This window comes from Saccostrea echinata, unplaced genomic scaffold, assembly GCF_033153115.1.
Source record: "Saccostrea echinata isolate AGI-Se365-2 ecotype Australia unplaced genomic scaffold, CSIRO_AGI_Sech_v1 ptg000046l, whole genome shotgun sequence".
Taxonomy (NCBI): domain Eukaryota; kingdom Metazoa; phylum Mollusca; class Bivalvia; order Ostreida; family Ostreidae; genus Saccostrea; species Saccostrea echinata.
The window spans coordinates 5,090,447-5,109,036 of record NW_026889795.1 but is presented as its reverse complement, the minus strand read 5'-3'; the positions used below and the strand labels follow the sequence as shown (position 1 = coordinate 5,109,036).

General features: G+C 33.8%; 1 protein-coding gene across 6 annotated transcripts in view; it reads right to left on the bottom strand.

Moving 5' to 3' along the window:
• Positions 1-985: 985 nt before the first annotated feature.
• LOC133202177 (partitioning defective 3 homolog) overlaps positions 986-18,590 on the bottom strand; it is a 68,377-nt gene continuing 50,772 nt past the window's right edge. For 4 of the 6 annotated variants that reach the window (XM_061337947.1, XM_061337952.1, XM_061337949.1 and 1 more), the window contains 7 exons: positions 17,752-17,997; positions 17,268-17,333; positions 10,427-10,586; positions 9,642-9,740; positions 7,304-7,742; positions 2,646-2,779; positions 986-2,514 (listed from right to left, as the gene is read on the bottom strand). In XM_061337947.1, the coding sequence (XP_061193931.1) occupies positions 2,106-2,514; positions 2,646-2,779; positions 7,304-7,742; positions 9,642-9,740; positions 10,427-10,586; positions 17,268-17,333; positions 17,752-17,997 (1,553 nt within the window). In that variant the 3' untranslated portion in view covers positions 986-2,105. The remainder of the gene's footprint in view (positions 2,515-2,645; positions 2,780-7,303; positions 7,743-9,641; positions 9,741-10,426; positions 10,587-17,267; positions 17,334-17,751; positions 17,998-18,590) is intronic. The other 2 variants (XM_061337948.1, XM_061337950.1) reach the window with 2 other exon arrangements.

Genomic DNA, 18,590 nt, shown 5'->3' with positions numbered 1-18,590 from the left:
TTTCCCCTGATAATGCCCCCCCCCCCTTCTAAATCTATCTTATAAAAGAGCCTGACATTATTTTCGTTAATTCATATCAACTAAAGCAGATTTTAAAAAAATTCAATAAATACAACAGGTAATGTTTATTTAACCCTGCTTCTCTCATTGCATTCTGAGGACTTCAACAAATGTAAACAAGTAAGATGGAATGAACTGGTTAATGAGTTCATTTCATACAATCATTGAATCATATATTAAAACAATTACTGCTGTTTTTCAGTCAATATGATGATTTAGCCACCTTCGATGTACAATATTCACCTCACCCTTCGGGCTCGTACATATATATAGAGAGAGAGAGAGAGAGAGCACTAAAAAACCAACAACCCTGTATATCCTAAGTGTCAGGTCAAGGACGGAAATTTATATAAAGCACTAAAAATGAGCAACGACACGAACAATTTTTATTGTTCGTGTTGTTGGTCATTTTTAGTGCTTTATATATATATATATATATATATATATATATATATATATATATATATATGACCCCCTTCCGAAGTGGCGGCCATTTTAGCAAATGAATGTTAAATCCCTGTAGACTTTGAATTTGCCACCGTGTCAATACACTGGTTGAACTCGAGGGTTCGGATAAATGCAGGAAGTTTGGAAAAAAATGATCTATCGATCGATCTTAGTTTGAAGGCCAAGGTATTTATACATTTTGAGATATGAGGCGAAAAGTGGGGTCCTTGGTACCGTGGGACAGACTATACATGTGTAAACATTAATAGACCCAAACCATGTTCAGACATGTTCTTTTTTTCCAAATACAGAAAGGCTTAGAAAAACACTGAAAATAAAATTTACTAATGACATGTATAAATATGAATCTCATTGATAGTCCAGATTTCTCACCAAAAAATCAATTTCTTATATTTTGTATCATAAATAATTGGACTTCTTTTTCTAAGGTTTTGCTCAGATTTAATAAAAAAAAAGATTTCAAATGATGCAACATTTTATTTCCTCTATGAAACATCACAACCAGGCTGACCAGAGTATATTTTTGCTGTACCCAGACACGAAAATAAAATCTTGTGGAAAATCAAATGTCTGACTTTATACTGGAAATCATTTTCATAGTTAAAAGAAAAATCCAAGATTTTGGCAGTACCCAAACAATATAATAATTTAACATAAATTTTACCATTCAGACAAGTGTGTACTTAATATTACTTGTTGCTAAAATATATTTGAAGAATAAAATTGATTAATATCACATGTTCTTCTTTATAAATGACTAAGGCATTTCTGATAAATGTAGCTGTTTACTTGTATTTTAAAAAAAAAATGTCAAATAAATATTTTTAAAAATATAGAAAAATACAATATTTGTACCTTGACTATTAATTACACAGTACTGTTCTCACATCGTACGGAATGTAAAATCTTTATGCAACTGAGTCTACACGCTTACATGAAATATGTACTACTTCCTATGATAGAATAAGGTGACATAAAAAGAAGAAACATTCAAGACACCTCATTATTTATCTTGCATATTAAATGGCATATGGATATTCTGCATATCTGAAAAATGACTGAATAATATCTGTAGCAAAAATCTGCATATTAAATAAGTAGGCCATGAATGAAATTTGCATATGCTAAGTAAACAATGATAGAATGATATCTGCATAATTAAGTTCTGGGTTTGGAATATTAAAAACATTCTTCTAATATTCCAGTGAGTGAAGCTCAATAAAAAAAAATCTGCCTTTTAAAAAATGAAACAGTTAAACCAAGTCCAAATCTAATGGAATGCAATGTTTTGTTCTAAAATTTTCTACCTTTGTAGACAATCTTTGTAAAAATAATTTTTTATACCACACAAAACAGGCTTATACTTTTTCACTGCCTTGTACATTTCCAGACTCTGTTTCTTCCCAAAGTTTTTCACCTTCCACAGAACAATTGTGAAATAAGAAATTATAGGATTTTGCCAATCTTGTCTTAGAAAACACAGAATTCTCAGTCTGATATGGCAACGAAGCAATCCTTTTAAAATATAAAATAATCCCAGATAAAAGTCTCTATAACTAGAGAAACAGTGATTTACATCAGACTTTTGCTGATCCTGTTTGTGACAGGGACTGAACTGAACGTTTCCCTGCCATGGAGGGGTAAATCGGGTCTCTATAGGCAAAGATAGGGTCCCCGTACTGAGGGGCAGGTCCTGGGGGAGGGTGAGGGTGGGGGTACTGTCTTAGCAGGGCAGGGGCACTTTCTGTGTCCTGCCAATGTTCTCTCGGGGTAAAAGGACGGGCTGGAGGGAGTCTGCGAGAATAAAATTCTTGTGTGTGCTGCTCAGACAAGTCACTATTTTGTCTTTGATGGAAGTGTTCAATTGCTTGTTGACGAGGAGGAATGTACTCATTACTGCGCTGTCGTTGATGAATGATGTTGTCATGGTAACTGTAGTTATGGTGATAAGATGAGGGCTCCTGATATGCTGGTCGACTATGAGGTCTAAAGGTTAAAAAAAAAAATGATATTGTACATTGTCAATTTTTTTATTCATTCAACAACAGATTAATTTTATTAAATCTAACTTGGAAAGGTAGCTAAAAATGCAAAACGCTAAAGTTATAAATTCTTACCTCTCAGGATAGGAAGGTCCTACATTCTGTGTTCTGTTACCCTGGTATCCATGGTAACTGTTGTCAGTGACAACAGAATTTGATGGATGCCTTGAATAGAGAATGTTTTCTGGTATTGCACTGTTCCCATATCGCTAAAATAAAAATCAAGAGCAGATTTTACATTTATAACTTTAGGAAGATTGGCAGAAAAATAAAAATTCATTTTCTTCTAATAATTATTAGTTTTATTTTGCAAATTTGTATAAAATACCTTCTTGTATGCCTTTATTTCTATTTAGAAAAAAGATCATACACTCAATTACAAAATTATAAAAATTAACAAATGCAATGGTTTTATATTTTTTAGTACAAGTTTTCACAGAGCTTAATTTACTTTTGATAGATATAATAAATAAGTACATAATCTTTTCTAAAGTTATATTGATATAATAATTTTTAATATCATTGTTTTACAATAAGGTTATAAAATTGTAATATATGTGTTTATGAAAATAGATTACATGGAATACACAGAGTTTGCTATGTATGTTTTAGTGAGATATATATGTACTATATACATTTATAGGGCAGAAATAATCTGTATGGGAAGCATATTTGGTAGAGTTAATGCTATTGCATACATGATTATACCGTGAAAACTGCCTAATCAAACACCCATGAAATCTGTTTCACTGTAAATTATGACCATTATTTTCATTTTTCTAGTTTCTTTTTTTTTTTTTTTTTTACATTTATTTCCCAGACCTATAATAACAAAGGAACTTTGGGCCATTTTTCTAGTTTCCATGTTCCTTACATTGTGCAATCCAACACCCTGTCTATCCCGACATATCTCCCAGTGCATGTAAGATTAGACAGGTTTCACTGTATATAGTATACTAGGTAAAGTTTGGGTAGATTTTAAGATTCACAATTTTACATAATATGTAATTAATTGTAAGTTATAATTAATAGCAATAAAAATGTATACATGTACATTGTTTTTACTTGAATCATGTTTTAAATATAAAATACCTGTATTGCAATGAAAATTGTCACTGTTTTATAAAATGATACTTATAAGATACAGATTCTAATGAATTCCAGAAACTATTTACAAAATGTTGTTGATCACTTCTGTTAAATAATTAAATCTTGGAAAAAATATCCCATCTTCAAAATGTCATTATCAAAAACTTAGTATAATATTGTCACTTTCTATAATGTCTTTTTTATTTCTGTTTTATATTTTTGTCTGGAAGGTTAATTATGATGTATTTCACAGGATTAAAAGCAATGAATAGGGGGAAAAAAGTCACTTCATTCTTGTGATATAAATGAAAAATTATGAAAACTTCTGACAGATGATTAAATATCCTGCTTTTGAATTTTTAATAAAATTCCTTAAATCCCTTACAGAAAAAAAGCCTTAATGATTTATTTTGTATTAAAAAACTGAGGAATGCTTTATATAATTTTTTTTTGCATACAAGAAACATCTTGTGCAATAGAGTTCAACAAATCATATGAATGAATTGAAAATGTTTAAAGATCTGTGGTACATATTGTCGTTTTGTACATATTGTCGTCGGCGACAATATGTACCTACCCTCACTGCACATACTGTCGTCCATCGGTACATATTGTCGCCGGCTGAAAAGTTACACATGTACATATTGTTGCTGGCGACATTATGTGCCTCACCCTCACTGTACATATTGTCGCCCCACATATAATGTTGCTTAAAGATTTCTTTTGTTGTTATGTAGTAATTTTGTGAACGTAATTGGTGTGTGAATTACACTGATGTGTCTCTTATGTTATTCCACGCAGCGTGTTGTGCCGGTACATTTTGTCGTCTTGTTCATATTGTCGCCGGCAACAATGTGTACCTACCCTCACTGCGCATTTTGTCGTCCATCAGAACATGTCGCAGGACAATGCATGGCAATGCTCCATGTAAATATCATTAATCATTGCTTTGCTCTTTTTGAGAAGATAATTTCCATATACATGATTGTATTCATATATAATTTAATTCTGGTTATAACACGGTATTTGATTGGATAAAAAATTTACTTTATATCGTATAAATTGGGTTGCCTACGTCACAATGACTTGTGTCAAAAACGTATCGATCCGCCTTACTTTACATTTAAATTTTGTACAACCTGAAGTCATTTTTTAAGGACAATAATCTTTTTTCTTACACTAAATGAATGAAAATAAAATTATTAGGAATGAATTTAATAGCTACCCAATTTATACGGTATAAAGTGGGTTGGAACAGTTAACGCTTTTATTTAAACCGCTTCGCGGTTTATAAAGCATAAACTGCCCCAACCCACTTTATACCGTATAAATTAGGTAGCTATTAAATCCATTCCTTAAGTAAAACTTTAATCGCCCATTGTGGCCCAATGTACCCTAGGCCCGGTTTGATTTGAAGATACTTGAATCTGTACTACCTGAAGATGCTTCCATTTAAACATCACTAATCACGGGCCTACTGCTGCTTCTCAGTGGCGGATCCAGAAATTTCCGAACGGAGGGGGTGGGGGTGCGCGGTTCAGTATTGTTTTTGAAAAGCAAAAAAGAAGTCATTTGTATGTAGAGGTGTGTTACTGTATATGTAAAATAAATTATGAAATTTTAGCTATAGACTAAATTGAGAGTATAATTATTATACAAGTTTTTACCGAAACCACAAAAAAATCAAACCGCCGTTGAGAAGGGGGTTGGGGGTTGGGGGGTTGCGCCGGTGCTTCATCTGTCTTTGGCTTTTTTAGAAGATATTCTGTATATATTCCTATGTATAACTTTGATTGCCCATTGTGGACTTATCCTACCCATGGGGTTGTGATTTGAACAAAATTAATTTTGTTTTTGTTTGTATGTATAATGTCCCTCTCGAGAATTTTTCATTCATATGGAGACGTGACCACTTGCCGGTGGAGGGCTGCAAATTTAGACCTATACTTGGCACACAGGGTCATTGAGGGATCTTTTACGTACCAGCACCTCAAAATTGAAAGTACGCTATGTAATGAAGCTTTCACATTAGTATCTTCTGACCCAGTAGTTCTTGGAAAGATTTTGAAAGATTTTTTTTTTCAAATATTCTATGAAAAACTTTGATCACCTTTTGTAGCCACACCCTTCCCCCTAGGGACATGATCTGAATTAAACTGAATCTACACTTCATAATGAACCTTTCACATAAGTTTCAACTTTTCTGACACATGCAGTGGTTCTTGTGAAGATTTTTAAAAGATGTCACTAAATTTTCTGAACTCCTTCCCTTGAAAGAGGACATGGCCCTTCATTTGAACAAACTTGAATCCCCTTTATCCAGGATGCTTTGTGACAAGTTTAGTTGAAATTGACCCAGTAGTTTTTGAGAAGAAGCTGAAATTGTGAAACGTTCACAGATGGACGGACGGTCAGACAAAATGTGATCAGAAGAGCTCACTTGAACTTCTAGTTCTGGTGATCTAAAAATTAACCCTAACACCAATGAAATCGGCACATGATTGTATATATAAGAATAATGCAAAAAATAATTTTCAAATAATCATTACTACTGAACAAAAAAAAAACAAAAAACTAATACATGTACATGTATTCAATCTCCATGCATATATTAAGAAAAAAGAATAGGCTGACTTATCATAAATCTGATGAATTACGGTATCTTGACATACATGTATCATAGTGATGTACGTCAATTCTGGACAAAATTTTTTGACCAAAAAGTTTTCTTCCTACAGTATTGCTAGTAATGCTGTCTGTCTCCTCCGTGCGTGTGTGTGTTTGTCAATCTCTTTTTCCTTTCTCAAGTAAAATATTCGTCAAAACAATATATCGACGACAATATATGCCGACCTTGACTGCACATATTGTCGCCGACGACAATATGTGCCGATGCTTGACTGTACATTTTGTCGTCCATTATGCAGGAGGAAAATAAGGCTCGTCTCGGTACATATTGTCGCCAGCGACAATATGTACCGATGGACGACAATGTGTGCAGTGAGGGTAGGTACATATTGTCGCCGACAACAATATGTACCGATGGACGACAATGTGTGCAGTGAGGGTAGGTACATATTGTCGCCGACGACAATATGTACCGTCACAAGGTCCCCCGTATTATTTCTAATAAAAACAGAAGTTTGTGCAGTTTGCAAAGGCCTGACCAGAGAGTAAAAATGTTCATCCCAGCATGAGAAGGGATCTCCTGAAGCTTTTTTTTCTACTGTGTCAGACATATACACCCTATACTGTGTAGCTCTTTACACATCATGATCTCTTAAAACTCTCCCAACCCAATCAATGCAACAAGCTTTTTTCTAATGGAAGCCACTTCAGCCATTTGTTAGAACTTTTCATTTATCCTGATGAAGGGACCCCACTCCCTTATCTTTCCCAAAAAACTTCAGAAACCTTATTCTAAGCAATTTCCAAAAGTTGGAAGAGTACATCAGTATTATCAATACAGTTTCCCTTGTATTGAAATTGCTTGTTATGAAATCTTAAACAGAATTGTCAAATCAAGGTATAGCAATTTAAATACAAGACATATAAACTGTATCACACTCCTGTCACCCCTTATACTTTACTCCGTCAATGAATGAAGTAGACTTTTATGGTGGGTTACAGAAAAGCTGTCTAACCTGGTTATTGCCATGCCATGGTAGCCCTACCCTTGTCTCCTCCTCCTGTATCTCTTGTTCGTATCGTTCCTCCGAGTCATCTAGCGGGTAATGTCCCTCCCGTTCCTGGTGACGACGCTGGTGTTCTCTCCTCAAATGTTGGATCCACTGGGCCCGTGACCAGGACTCTGGATCCTCCCCAGACCTTGCTAACTGAGGACCAGCATTTGTTAACTGGTTCTCAATGAACCGTGATGGGTTTTCAGTTGGATGGGGTGAGTTATTGGTGTACCTTGATGAATTGTCTGTTATGTGGGATGAAGTGAGTCTGTATGATTTATCCTGTAGTTGTGGTGAGTTCCGTGACAGCTGTGGTGTATTGTCAGAGTATCTTTGTTCAAGTCTCAGGAATTCGGCATTGCTCTGTTGATCTTGTAATTGTCGGACCTGTTCCTGAATTCTGGAGAAATCAAATATAAAATAATTGAAGTTACATTAAATACTATTAATTTATCTCTATCAATTTATAATAGCTTCTACTGGAACAGTAAAGCTCATAGAAACAACCTGAATTTTGAAACTATTTCTGAATACAATACCTTTTAAATATACTTTATGACTATCAAAAAAAGGTTAAGAGAAAATGATATTAAAATTAATTTTTTTTTGTGTGTAAAAAAATTGTTTAATTTTTTCATTTGCTTTGGCAGAATATTTTTTTCTCAATAATGTATTAGACTAAAGGGACTATTTTCACATTCCAGCATACTTTACAGTATGGCCATGGGGAGAGAGGGATAGGTATTTGGAGGTTTTAGATTAGGATACCAGTGACAGGATACTGTGAGATTGAACACATGTGGTACTAGGGAGGATGTAGACTTTGGATAAAAGGAAAAAGTGTTCTTCACACCAATTCTCAACACCATTAAACTGTGGATTCTTGGCAAAAACTCCCATCACAATAGAAATTCGATATCGCAAACACTGATATATTAAATACCATAGATATGTTGAAGTGTTTTGGAAGTCCCAACCACTCATTCTTTTAGTATTTTACCCTGATATCTCAAATCTTTGCATATTTTGAAATTTTTTCAAAGTCCCATCAAGTTCAAGATAACAAGATTTGACTGTATATGAAAAATTGGTTATATCTTCATTGTAACTTAAGAAAGGAAATTTAAAAGTAAAACTTTGGAAATACTCTGAGTCTTAACTTCATCAGAACAACTAGGCAACAAATCCAAATTTATCTTACATTTACATGTTTAGGAAACTCTATTGTTATTCTTCAGAGTAAGATATTAAGATATAAGATTTTTTTCTAAATAAGAGATAATTTATATCAAACGTTAATGCAACTGAAATAAATTCTGGTGATCTGAGAAAACATTTAAACAAGGACACAGAATAATTTTTTCTTGGAAAGGGAAAGGATATCATTCCCTTGAATAATATGCACATCTCCAATCTATTGCTACTTACGTACTCAACAGGTTTAAATTAGCCTTCTGGTTTTGATAAATTGAAAACATTGGCCTTTGACAGACGTACATACAGACAAGCCAACTGTATAAGCAAACTATGGCCTCATATGAATGTTTGCTTGAAAGTCTGACTCAAGTTACTTATAATTTCAGACAGTGCACTTGAAATATGCTTCAATAGATACCAACACTTCACTCCAGTGTCTATTAATGTGTATGTTATGAAGAGCTATTTCCTTGTCAAGTGCGGGTCATGACTTTTCTTTCTGATAAATGAAAACTGAGAGAATGTTTACCTTTCATATTCAGTTTCCTCAAACAACTCCTTAAAACTGAAATCAGTTTTACAAGATGAAAATTTTTCATAAAGTATAAACACTTTGTTTTCATTAATTTATCTCAGAATTATTTTTCTTTGTTGAAGTACCGTATATACTCGCCTATAAGTCGGTCCGCCTAAAAGTCGGTTGTATTTTTTAAGCTTACATTAAATGGATTGATCTGCTATGATACCAATATTTTTTATAACTTGCCTATAAGTCGGGCAAGGGTTTTTGGACCAAAGTTTAACTCCCAAAAAACCGACTTATAGGCGAGTATATACGGTAACCTTTCAGAATCCAAGTTTAGCTAGTTTTTTTCCCCTCAATGTTATTTTTTTTAACCATCAAATTCTGGATAAAATGATAACTATGAAAAACATTTATCTGTATTTTAAACCAATTTGAAGTCCTTAAACTTCACCCTATTTTTAAACACCCTGAAAATCCACCCTATTTCTAAAGTTTACCTGTCTTATCTAAATCTCTATTCAATTCCTCTAACTCTACCCCTAAACACTCCTGACAATCCACCCATTTCTAGTTTACCTGTCTTCCCTAGAGTCTGTTGACTTTGATCTCTCTTCTGACCCCGTCTGTCTTTCCTCCTGTGTTTTTGCCTCCTCCTTTTTGCTTTTGTTGCTCCTCCTACAATAAAACCAATCTGTATCTTAAATCCATAACCACGTAACATGAAATCAAATCTACTTCTGATTTTTTTTCCACTCACTGATTATCTTATCAAATTTTCTAGTAAGAAACATTTTCAACTTAACTATATATCTACATGATATATGCTCTGGACCCCCATTCCATACCCCAGTAAACCTCTAAATATTCCCCCTGAGTCCCCATTCCATACCTCAGTAAACCTCTAAATATTCCCCCTGAGTCCCCATTCCATACCTCAGTAAACCTCTAAATATTCCCCCTGAGTCCCCATTCCATACCTCAGTAAACCTCTAAATATTCCCCCTGAGTCCCCATTCCATATCTCAGTAAATCTTCAAATATTCCCCTTGGACCCCCATTCCATACTTCAGTAACCCATTAAATATTCCCCTTACATTCCCATCCTCCTGGGTCTCCATTCCATACCTCAGTAAACCTTTAAATATTCCCCCTGGGTCCCCATTCCATACCTTAGTAAACTTTTAAATATTCCCCCAGGGTCCCCATTCCATACCTCAGTAAACCTTTAAATATTCCCCCTGGGTCCCCATCCCCCTGGGTCCCCATTCCATACCTCAGTAAACTTTTAAATATTCCCCCTGGGTCCCCATTCCATACTTCAGTAAACCTTTAAATATTCCTCCTGGGTCCCCATTCCATACCTCAGTAAACCTTTAAATATTCCCCCTGGACCCTTCTTTTCCTTGGTGGGTTTCTTCTTGGCTTTTCTGGGGTCCTCTGGCTCACTGCTCATGGAGGAATGTCCCGAGGTTGTGACCCCTCCCTGTGTGACCGACCCTCCCTCACTGCTCTCCTCTTCCACTGTAACCATAGCAACAAATCAAGGTTATCATGGAAATACGGAATTGTAACTATATAAATATGGAAGCTTTAAAACAGGCAAATCTACATTACCACAAGTTAAGCGAATCAATGCATAATCATACAAGAAATCAATGCTATCTAAATTCTAACAATTGAATGACCTATTCCTGAGATGTGCATTGCAATGTACGTATGTACAAATATTAAATACTTGGTTTTTTTTTAATTTTACGAGGGTTTTTGACAAATTCCTCCATTTATAAACAGGTCTGCAGATTACATGTACACATATTTTTTTGTATAACAAATATGGTACAAGTAAAAATTAAGATATAAATCATAAATCATGATTTATGTTTGGATTATTTCCTGTGTACATGCAGATTAATGTCTAGATTATCTATGAATAAAACGTTCATTCCAACATACAAGATATATTTGCTGCAAAAAAAAAAACTGGTTTGCCTGTCAAAAATATAATTTGGTACAACCTTAATGAAAGAAAAAGTGAGCAAGCTCACATACCCCACGCTCCCCCAAAACTCGACAATGCAACACGCAATGAATGGCACAGTGCATTTTAAATACACAGTATAATTCATGAATTTGTTCATATACTGTACTTATGAAATTATTTAAGGCAAAGCACCAATTTGATTGGGGGGGGGGAGGGAAGAACTATCCGAGGTTTTGTGTGTGTGTTAAATCATTAATATTTTGATCTCAAAATCAATAGGGGTCTTTTAAGGTCATAAAATATCTCACATAAAGTTTCATTACAAAAGCTGATTCCAGTGGATTTCCTTATTACCTAGTTGGAAAGTTTCTTCAATAATAGGCATTAAAACTCTTCAGGCAAAAATAATGGAATCGGAATTTCCTGGTAATATGCACATCTACACACTGTGTACTAAATATCTGCAAAGTTTGACCAAATTCTGTGCAGCGGTTTAAGAGGAGTTGCACTGACAAACTGTTCATCTCTATATTCAAGATATGGCCAAAAATCTAAGTTGAAAAGTGCCGAAATTCCCAGAAAAATAAAGGAATCGGATTTTCCTGGTAATATGCACATCTATACACTGTGTACTAACTATCTGCAAAGTTTGACCAAATTCTGTGCAGCGGTTTAAGAGGAGTTGCGCTGAAAAAGTGTTCATCTTTATATTCAAGATATGGCCAAAAATCTAAGTTGAAAAGTGCCGAAATTCCCAGAAAAATTACGGAATAGGAATTTCCTAATAATATGCACATCTACACACTGTGTACTAAATATCTGCAAAGTTTGACCAAATTCTGTGCAGCGGTTTAAGAGGAGTTGCGCTGACAAACTGTTCATCTCTATATTCAATATATGGCCAAAAATCTAAGTTGAAAAGTGCCGAAATTCCCAGAAAAATTATGGAATAGGAATTTCCTGATAATATGCACATCTACACACTGTGTTCTAAATATCTGCAAAGTTTGATCAAATTCTGTGCAGCAGTTTAAGAGGAGTTGCGCTGACAAACTGTTCATCTCTATATTCAATATATGGCCAAAAATCTAAGTTGAAAAGTGCCGAAATTCCAAGAAAAAAATAAAGGAATCGGAATTTCCTGGTAATATGCACATCTACACATTGTGTCCTAAATATCTGCAAAGTTTGACGAAATTCTGTGCAGCGGTTTATGAGGAGTTGCGCTGACAAAAAAACAGGACTGACGGACTGACTGACACACTGACTGACTGACTGACACACTGACTGACTGACTGACTGACGGACGGGTCAAAAACATTATACCTCACGCAACTTGTTGCGTGGGGTATAATAAAAGATTGAAATCACACAAACCTAGATAAATCACTAAATCAAACAGATTCTGCCATTATTTTGAAAAAATCTTATTGTAAATAGTGCATGATAAGCAAGTTTACTAAATGAAAAGCAAAATTAAGTGTGATAATACTCCCCTAAAATTTTATTACATGCACACACTTGGTCTAATATTAACATTACAAAACTAATCAATTTTTGTTTAATAGGATCACATTTAATCATGAAATTCTGTAGATGTACTTTTTTCCCACACGGGATCTATTATGCTATATACATGGTCTAAGATTTTCAGTGGAAATTTGTCAACGTGTTCTCGAATTGAATTTAAGACATATGGTGGCAAATAAAAGAAATCCAATTAATTTTCTATCGGGGATTACACAAAAATTGTGATTCCATTGAATTATGACCCTGTGGAAAAAAGTATGTTTAAAGTATAATGAAAATCTTAATAATTCATTAGGTATAAAGGCTCTCTAATGAAAGACTCCACTTAGGGAGGAATGCCATAAGAAACACCAGGCCAGATCTACATGTATCTACTTTAAAACACTATTTACTCCATGTGTTTAGAGGAAAGTTATCTATTAAAACATTTAATTTCTAGTCAAACTGTATCTACTTACCAAATAAAAAATATCAAGTACTAAACATCTTACGCTTCATATTGAATATTACACCTCTTTCTTGCAGATTTTTGAAAAATTTCTATTTAATCAAATATTGTTCCATGCATAAAAATATTTTATATTCTTGATTTAAATATAAAACACAGAAGATATTATGGACACTGAACCTAGAAAGAAGATTAAAATCAGAATGATCAACCCCACTTATGGGACACATGCACAGCAGTGCAGACAAAGGATACACAGAAGTTGATAAGGAGTACTGTATCATATTCTGTAACAATATGATGTCAAAATTAACGACCATGACAACAACCAAACAGCAAACACGTGTTACAAAGCAGTACGATTTCTACAGCAACGTACAGAAGTCCACAAACAAAAACAAGATCGACTACAGCAAAAAGACATCTAGGCACAAATGAGGTACTAAAACAAAACTGAAAGTGAAACAAACTGAAAATGAAACAGACAACAATAACATACTGAGTTACTAAAACAAAACTGAAAGTGAAACAAACTGAAAATGAAAGACAACAATAACATACTGAGTTACTAAAACAAAACTGAAAGTGAAACAAACTGAAAATGAAACAGACAACAACAACATATTGAGTTACTGAGACAGAACTGAAAACAAAACAAAGAACATTAAAGCATGAATGTATAACTTCAACAGACAACAACAACATATGTCAGGACAAACAAAGAACACTAAAGCATGTGTGTATAACTTCAACAGACAACAACAACATATGTCAGGACAAACAAAGAACACTAAAGCATGTATGTATAACTTCAACAGACAACAACAACATATGTCAGGACAAACAAATAACACATCAAGCATGTATGTATACTTCACCAGACAACAACAACATAAGTCAGGACAAACAAAGAACACATCAAGCATGTATGTACACTTCAACAGACAACAACAACATAAGTCAGGACAAACAAAGAACACATCAAGCATGTATGTACACTTCAACAGACAACAACAACATATGTCAGGACAAACAAAGAACACATCAAGCATGTATGTACACTTCAACAGACAACAACAACATTTGTCAGGACAAACAAAGAACACATAAAGCATGTATGTATAACTTAAACAGACAACAACAACATATGTCAGGACAAACACAGAACACTAAAGCATGTATGTATAACTTCAACAGACAACAACAACATATGTCAGGACAAACACAGAACACTTAAGCATGTATGTATAACTTAAACAGACAACAACAACATATGTCAGGACAAACACAGAACACTAAAGCATGTATGTATAACTTAAACAGACAACAACAACATATGTCAGGACAAATGATATATAAGTAAAAGAAGTAACAATAACAACAATGAAAACAGATGTTCATGTATAAGAATGTATATAGATATACATCGAAAGACATGACAATGACCATATAAGTCAGGACAAATGATTTCTACCAGCACACTGTAGAAACAACCAAAAACGCACAATCATATTTAAGCATGTATACAAAACTTGAACAACATTAAGGCATGCGTGATCAAGCAGAGGTATCTGATGAGACTGTAGCTCTACCAGGGCTCGACATTAACTTTTTTCCCTACTTGTCCATTCGGACAAGTGACCAATTCATGCAAGACATTTACTTGTCCGAACTTCAACTTAACTTGTCCGAAAATTTTTCAATAAAGATCTAAATTAATACTCTCAACTTGAAAACCAGTGTTTGAAACTCACTGTAAAATTAGTCAGACATGCAGGGTTGACTGCTAGTAGAAGTTGTCAGCCCTTCCAAAGATCTACTTGCCCGAGAAAAAAATTGTCTTTTATAAATTTTTTTTAACGATAATGTGACTGGAACCAGGTCACCATAACTTCAAACCAGAATCTATAGATTGATGAATTCTTCCTAGCTTGTTACACTTTGCTACCGATACTATTACTTGATATGAAAAAGATTTATCAAATATATGAATTTTAATTATCGAAAATTTTAACACGTCCATCCGGGTGTCAGTACATGCAAATTTGTTCGCCCGCTGCAAAATTTGTGCGTCTCGGGCGGTCGGGCCCACGGTTATTTCAAACACTGTTGAAAACTAAAATAAAGTCCATTACACATGACATGTGCTTGATTTATTCGTGATGTTATTGATAAATACAACAAACACATAAAACAAAATTTTATCTGACAACAACAAGTGAACCTGTCAACATCAAACAGAATCCAAATTTTGTTAAGTTGGTAAGTTAAATGCCTTTTCAGTAGTATGCAATTAGTGAACTTCGATCCCGATCGAATGTGAATCGAAGCTCGGTTTTTATGTACAGCTTCCGTCTTGAAACTAACGATTAACTTTCAACAGTCGTTTTTTTTTATTATTTAGAGACTCCTTTACATTAAAATGCACTTGTGCAATCGGACAAGTGCCCAGCAATTTTCACTTGTCCATAATTTTTTTTCACTGGTACCGGACATGCGGACAAGCATTAATGTCGAGCCCTGTCTACTGGTTTGTATTTGTAATAAATAAAGAAAAAAAATGATAAAGGTAGTACCTGGACTCTTAATAATATTTTTTCAGTTTTAGATTTACAGAATTATGATGTTTACTAAAATTCTTCAAATTTTTTTTTATCTGGCATCAAATCAAAACTGTTGGCAGAGCAAAATTTTGAAACATTTTCACACATTCTCTTTTTTAGTAGTTATGGCAGCACATTTAAATATAATTATGAGTTTTGATTTAGTCTTCTGCTGTTCCAAGTTTCCTTGAAATAAATTTAAATTGTAGAAGGCGTTCTATATTGAAAGAATTTTATACATAATTTTAATTTTTAATAAGTAGCCATTGTAATATTTATTCAAGGAAAGTAAAAAACGTCAAACACAACATTGTGAACATTTGGTGTACAAAGTAGACATCAATTCAAAGTTTTATTGAAATCAGACCAAAAATGTAGAAGTAGCATTTTGAAAGAACTCAACATAATTATTCTTTTTGTTGGAAATCATTGAAACATTATTTATCAAAATTACAACCCAATATCATATTGGTGTAGTATAACTGCATTCCAAGTTTCAATTAAATCAGAAAAGAACTGTAGATCGTATAAGGTTTTCAAAGATTTTTCACAGAAATCTCTATTTTTAAAATCTTTCTGCACATTTGATTGGTGTATACTAACCGTCTTCCAAGTTTTATTGAAACTGGATCAAAACTGTAAGAAGAGTATCAGTTAGACAACAGTCACTTTACCATTGCATAAGCTTTATTGGTCTTCAACCAGTAGAGCTAGAAATAGAAGACAGCAGAACGCAGACTGGTGTTGAAAAGTGCTATAATCTAGAGAAAATAATCAGTGGATCTGAAGTCTTCATGCCTCCTTCCATGTGAAGAAAAAAAACAACAGAATTCACATGCAATAAACTGAAGTGAAGTTAAACAATCAATTTAGTCCATGCTGTGGCCCATGACTACCACATCCTCCCTGCCAATTACAGCCTCGGAAATCCAGCTCAAATCCACGATAACCACATGAGGAATTTAATGTCCTTTAGAGTAGCTGCTACTACATGTTCTATTTTGCTCCATCTTTGACTTCAAACTTTTAGATGTCAGACTTGTATGTGAAGGTATATGTGCACTTGGTTTGAGCTTAAACATGATCTGTGTCTGGTCTATCAACATGATATAAAGAGATATGCCAATCTGTGCCTAGTTTTTCAACATGATATGCAGAAATGAGTCAAACTGCCTGATCTATCAATACTTTTGATGGTTTGTTGTATTTGTATCTGGTTTATCATAACCATAAACTGTGAGGAATTTTTCAAATTCCAAAATAATTCAAAGAAAATTAAAAAGTATTATGCAATGCAGCGTACATAATTTCCAGAGTAAATATGATTTTTTTTTATTCAAAATAAACTTAAAAGATATTTTCATTTAAGCATTGAAATTCCCAGACTGTTTTTTCCAAACCAAAGATTCTGAATAAATATGGTACATTTATCTGTCCTGCTTAATGTTATTAAATAAATAACTTACTAAAAAAATGTTATTAGAATTCTAAACAATTTCAAGCATATATCATTATAACTACTAAATCATTTGCATGTTTTCATTCTTAGAAGCGATAAATAGGTGGTGCTAGGTTAGCTGGTTAGAGAATCTGATTGGCTGAAGGTTTGGTTGTCATGGTGACCATTATTAAACTGGTACCCTGTTCTCCAACAGTGAAGCCCCCACTGGTTTCCAGATTTCCATCCTGCATTTCATTGTGGTCTTCTATGACACAAGAAGATTTTTGAAATGAATTTCAGGGAAAACAATCTTATACATATAAATTCATATATATATTATAAATATGTTTTTGATTTTTTGAGATGAAATTAAATCAGCAACTGATAAGCAAGAACAGCAAGCAACAATACATATACTAAGCACATAACAAGATTGATTCCCATGAGATGAAGAAGAGAGCCTTTATGAAATCAGAATAGAGGGGTTTATACCAATTTTACCATTTACGAGGTCAAAGGTCACAGTCAACTTTTAAATCCCATAGTTATTTGAAATACATAAAACTGATTTACTTAGCAAAGGAGATAAGTTCTTTTATTTTGAAAAAATAAACTCTGAGATGGTCCCTTAAATATAGACTATAATATATAATGGATTTTAAAAGTACCCTCCCTTTACTTACGTGGATCCATGGTACTAAGTTCCTGAGGGACCGGGTCGTATGATCGATCGACTGCAGCCCTGAAGCTGAGATTACAGCCCCTCCCTCGTCCAAGCTTGACCCCACGATGGGAATCCTCCTGACTCTCGTGGGAGGCATCTAGACTCTCCCTACTCTCGTCCGTGTCCCCAGTGGTGACCTGAGCCAGATTCTCCAAGGAGCTGAATCGTTTAAGGTTGGAATGTGGCAGATCAAGGGGTTTGTCCACTGTGGGTAAAACAATTATTTAAATCAAAAAACACAGTGCTGTCATGTGACGATTATTGCAGTTCATTTGTTATTGAGAGGTTATTGTATTCCATGCATGATACATCTTTCAGAATAATTATTATAAAGAAATGGAAAGTGAGGATTTTATTTCTTCAAGGTCTGCTACCAAACTTTTTGTAAGTCAAAATGTTTGTAAGAGAATGTGTATATAAATCTCAAGTATACTTTCTTTTTATTCTAAAATTAACACCATAGAAATTAATTTTTGTTTATTTTTATTTCCCCAGTAATATCTACACAGAGAGAAAATTAAGAAAGTGAGAGATCTGTATGAATATGTCCAAAAAAGACAGCAGCCTGCTGTTTATTCTCATCTAAAACTGAATTATGAGAATTACATGTAGCTATAAGATTCAATGTCCAAAATTTAAAGGATTTCGCTGAGCAAATTCATCAAGTATATCTGTTAATTGTCAATTATCATGGTAATTGATTGTTACATTATTCAGTAGACTCTATTATACAATCATTACTAACAAACAAATCAGATAGATATATGCTAATTAAATTAAGACTCGTTAGTTGGTTAG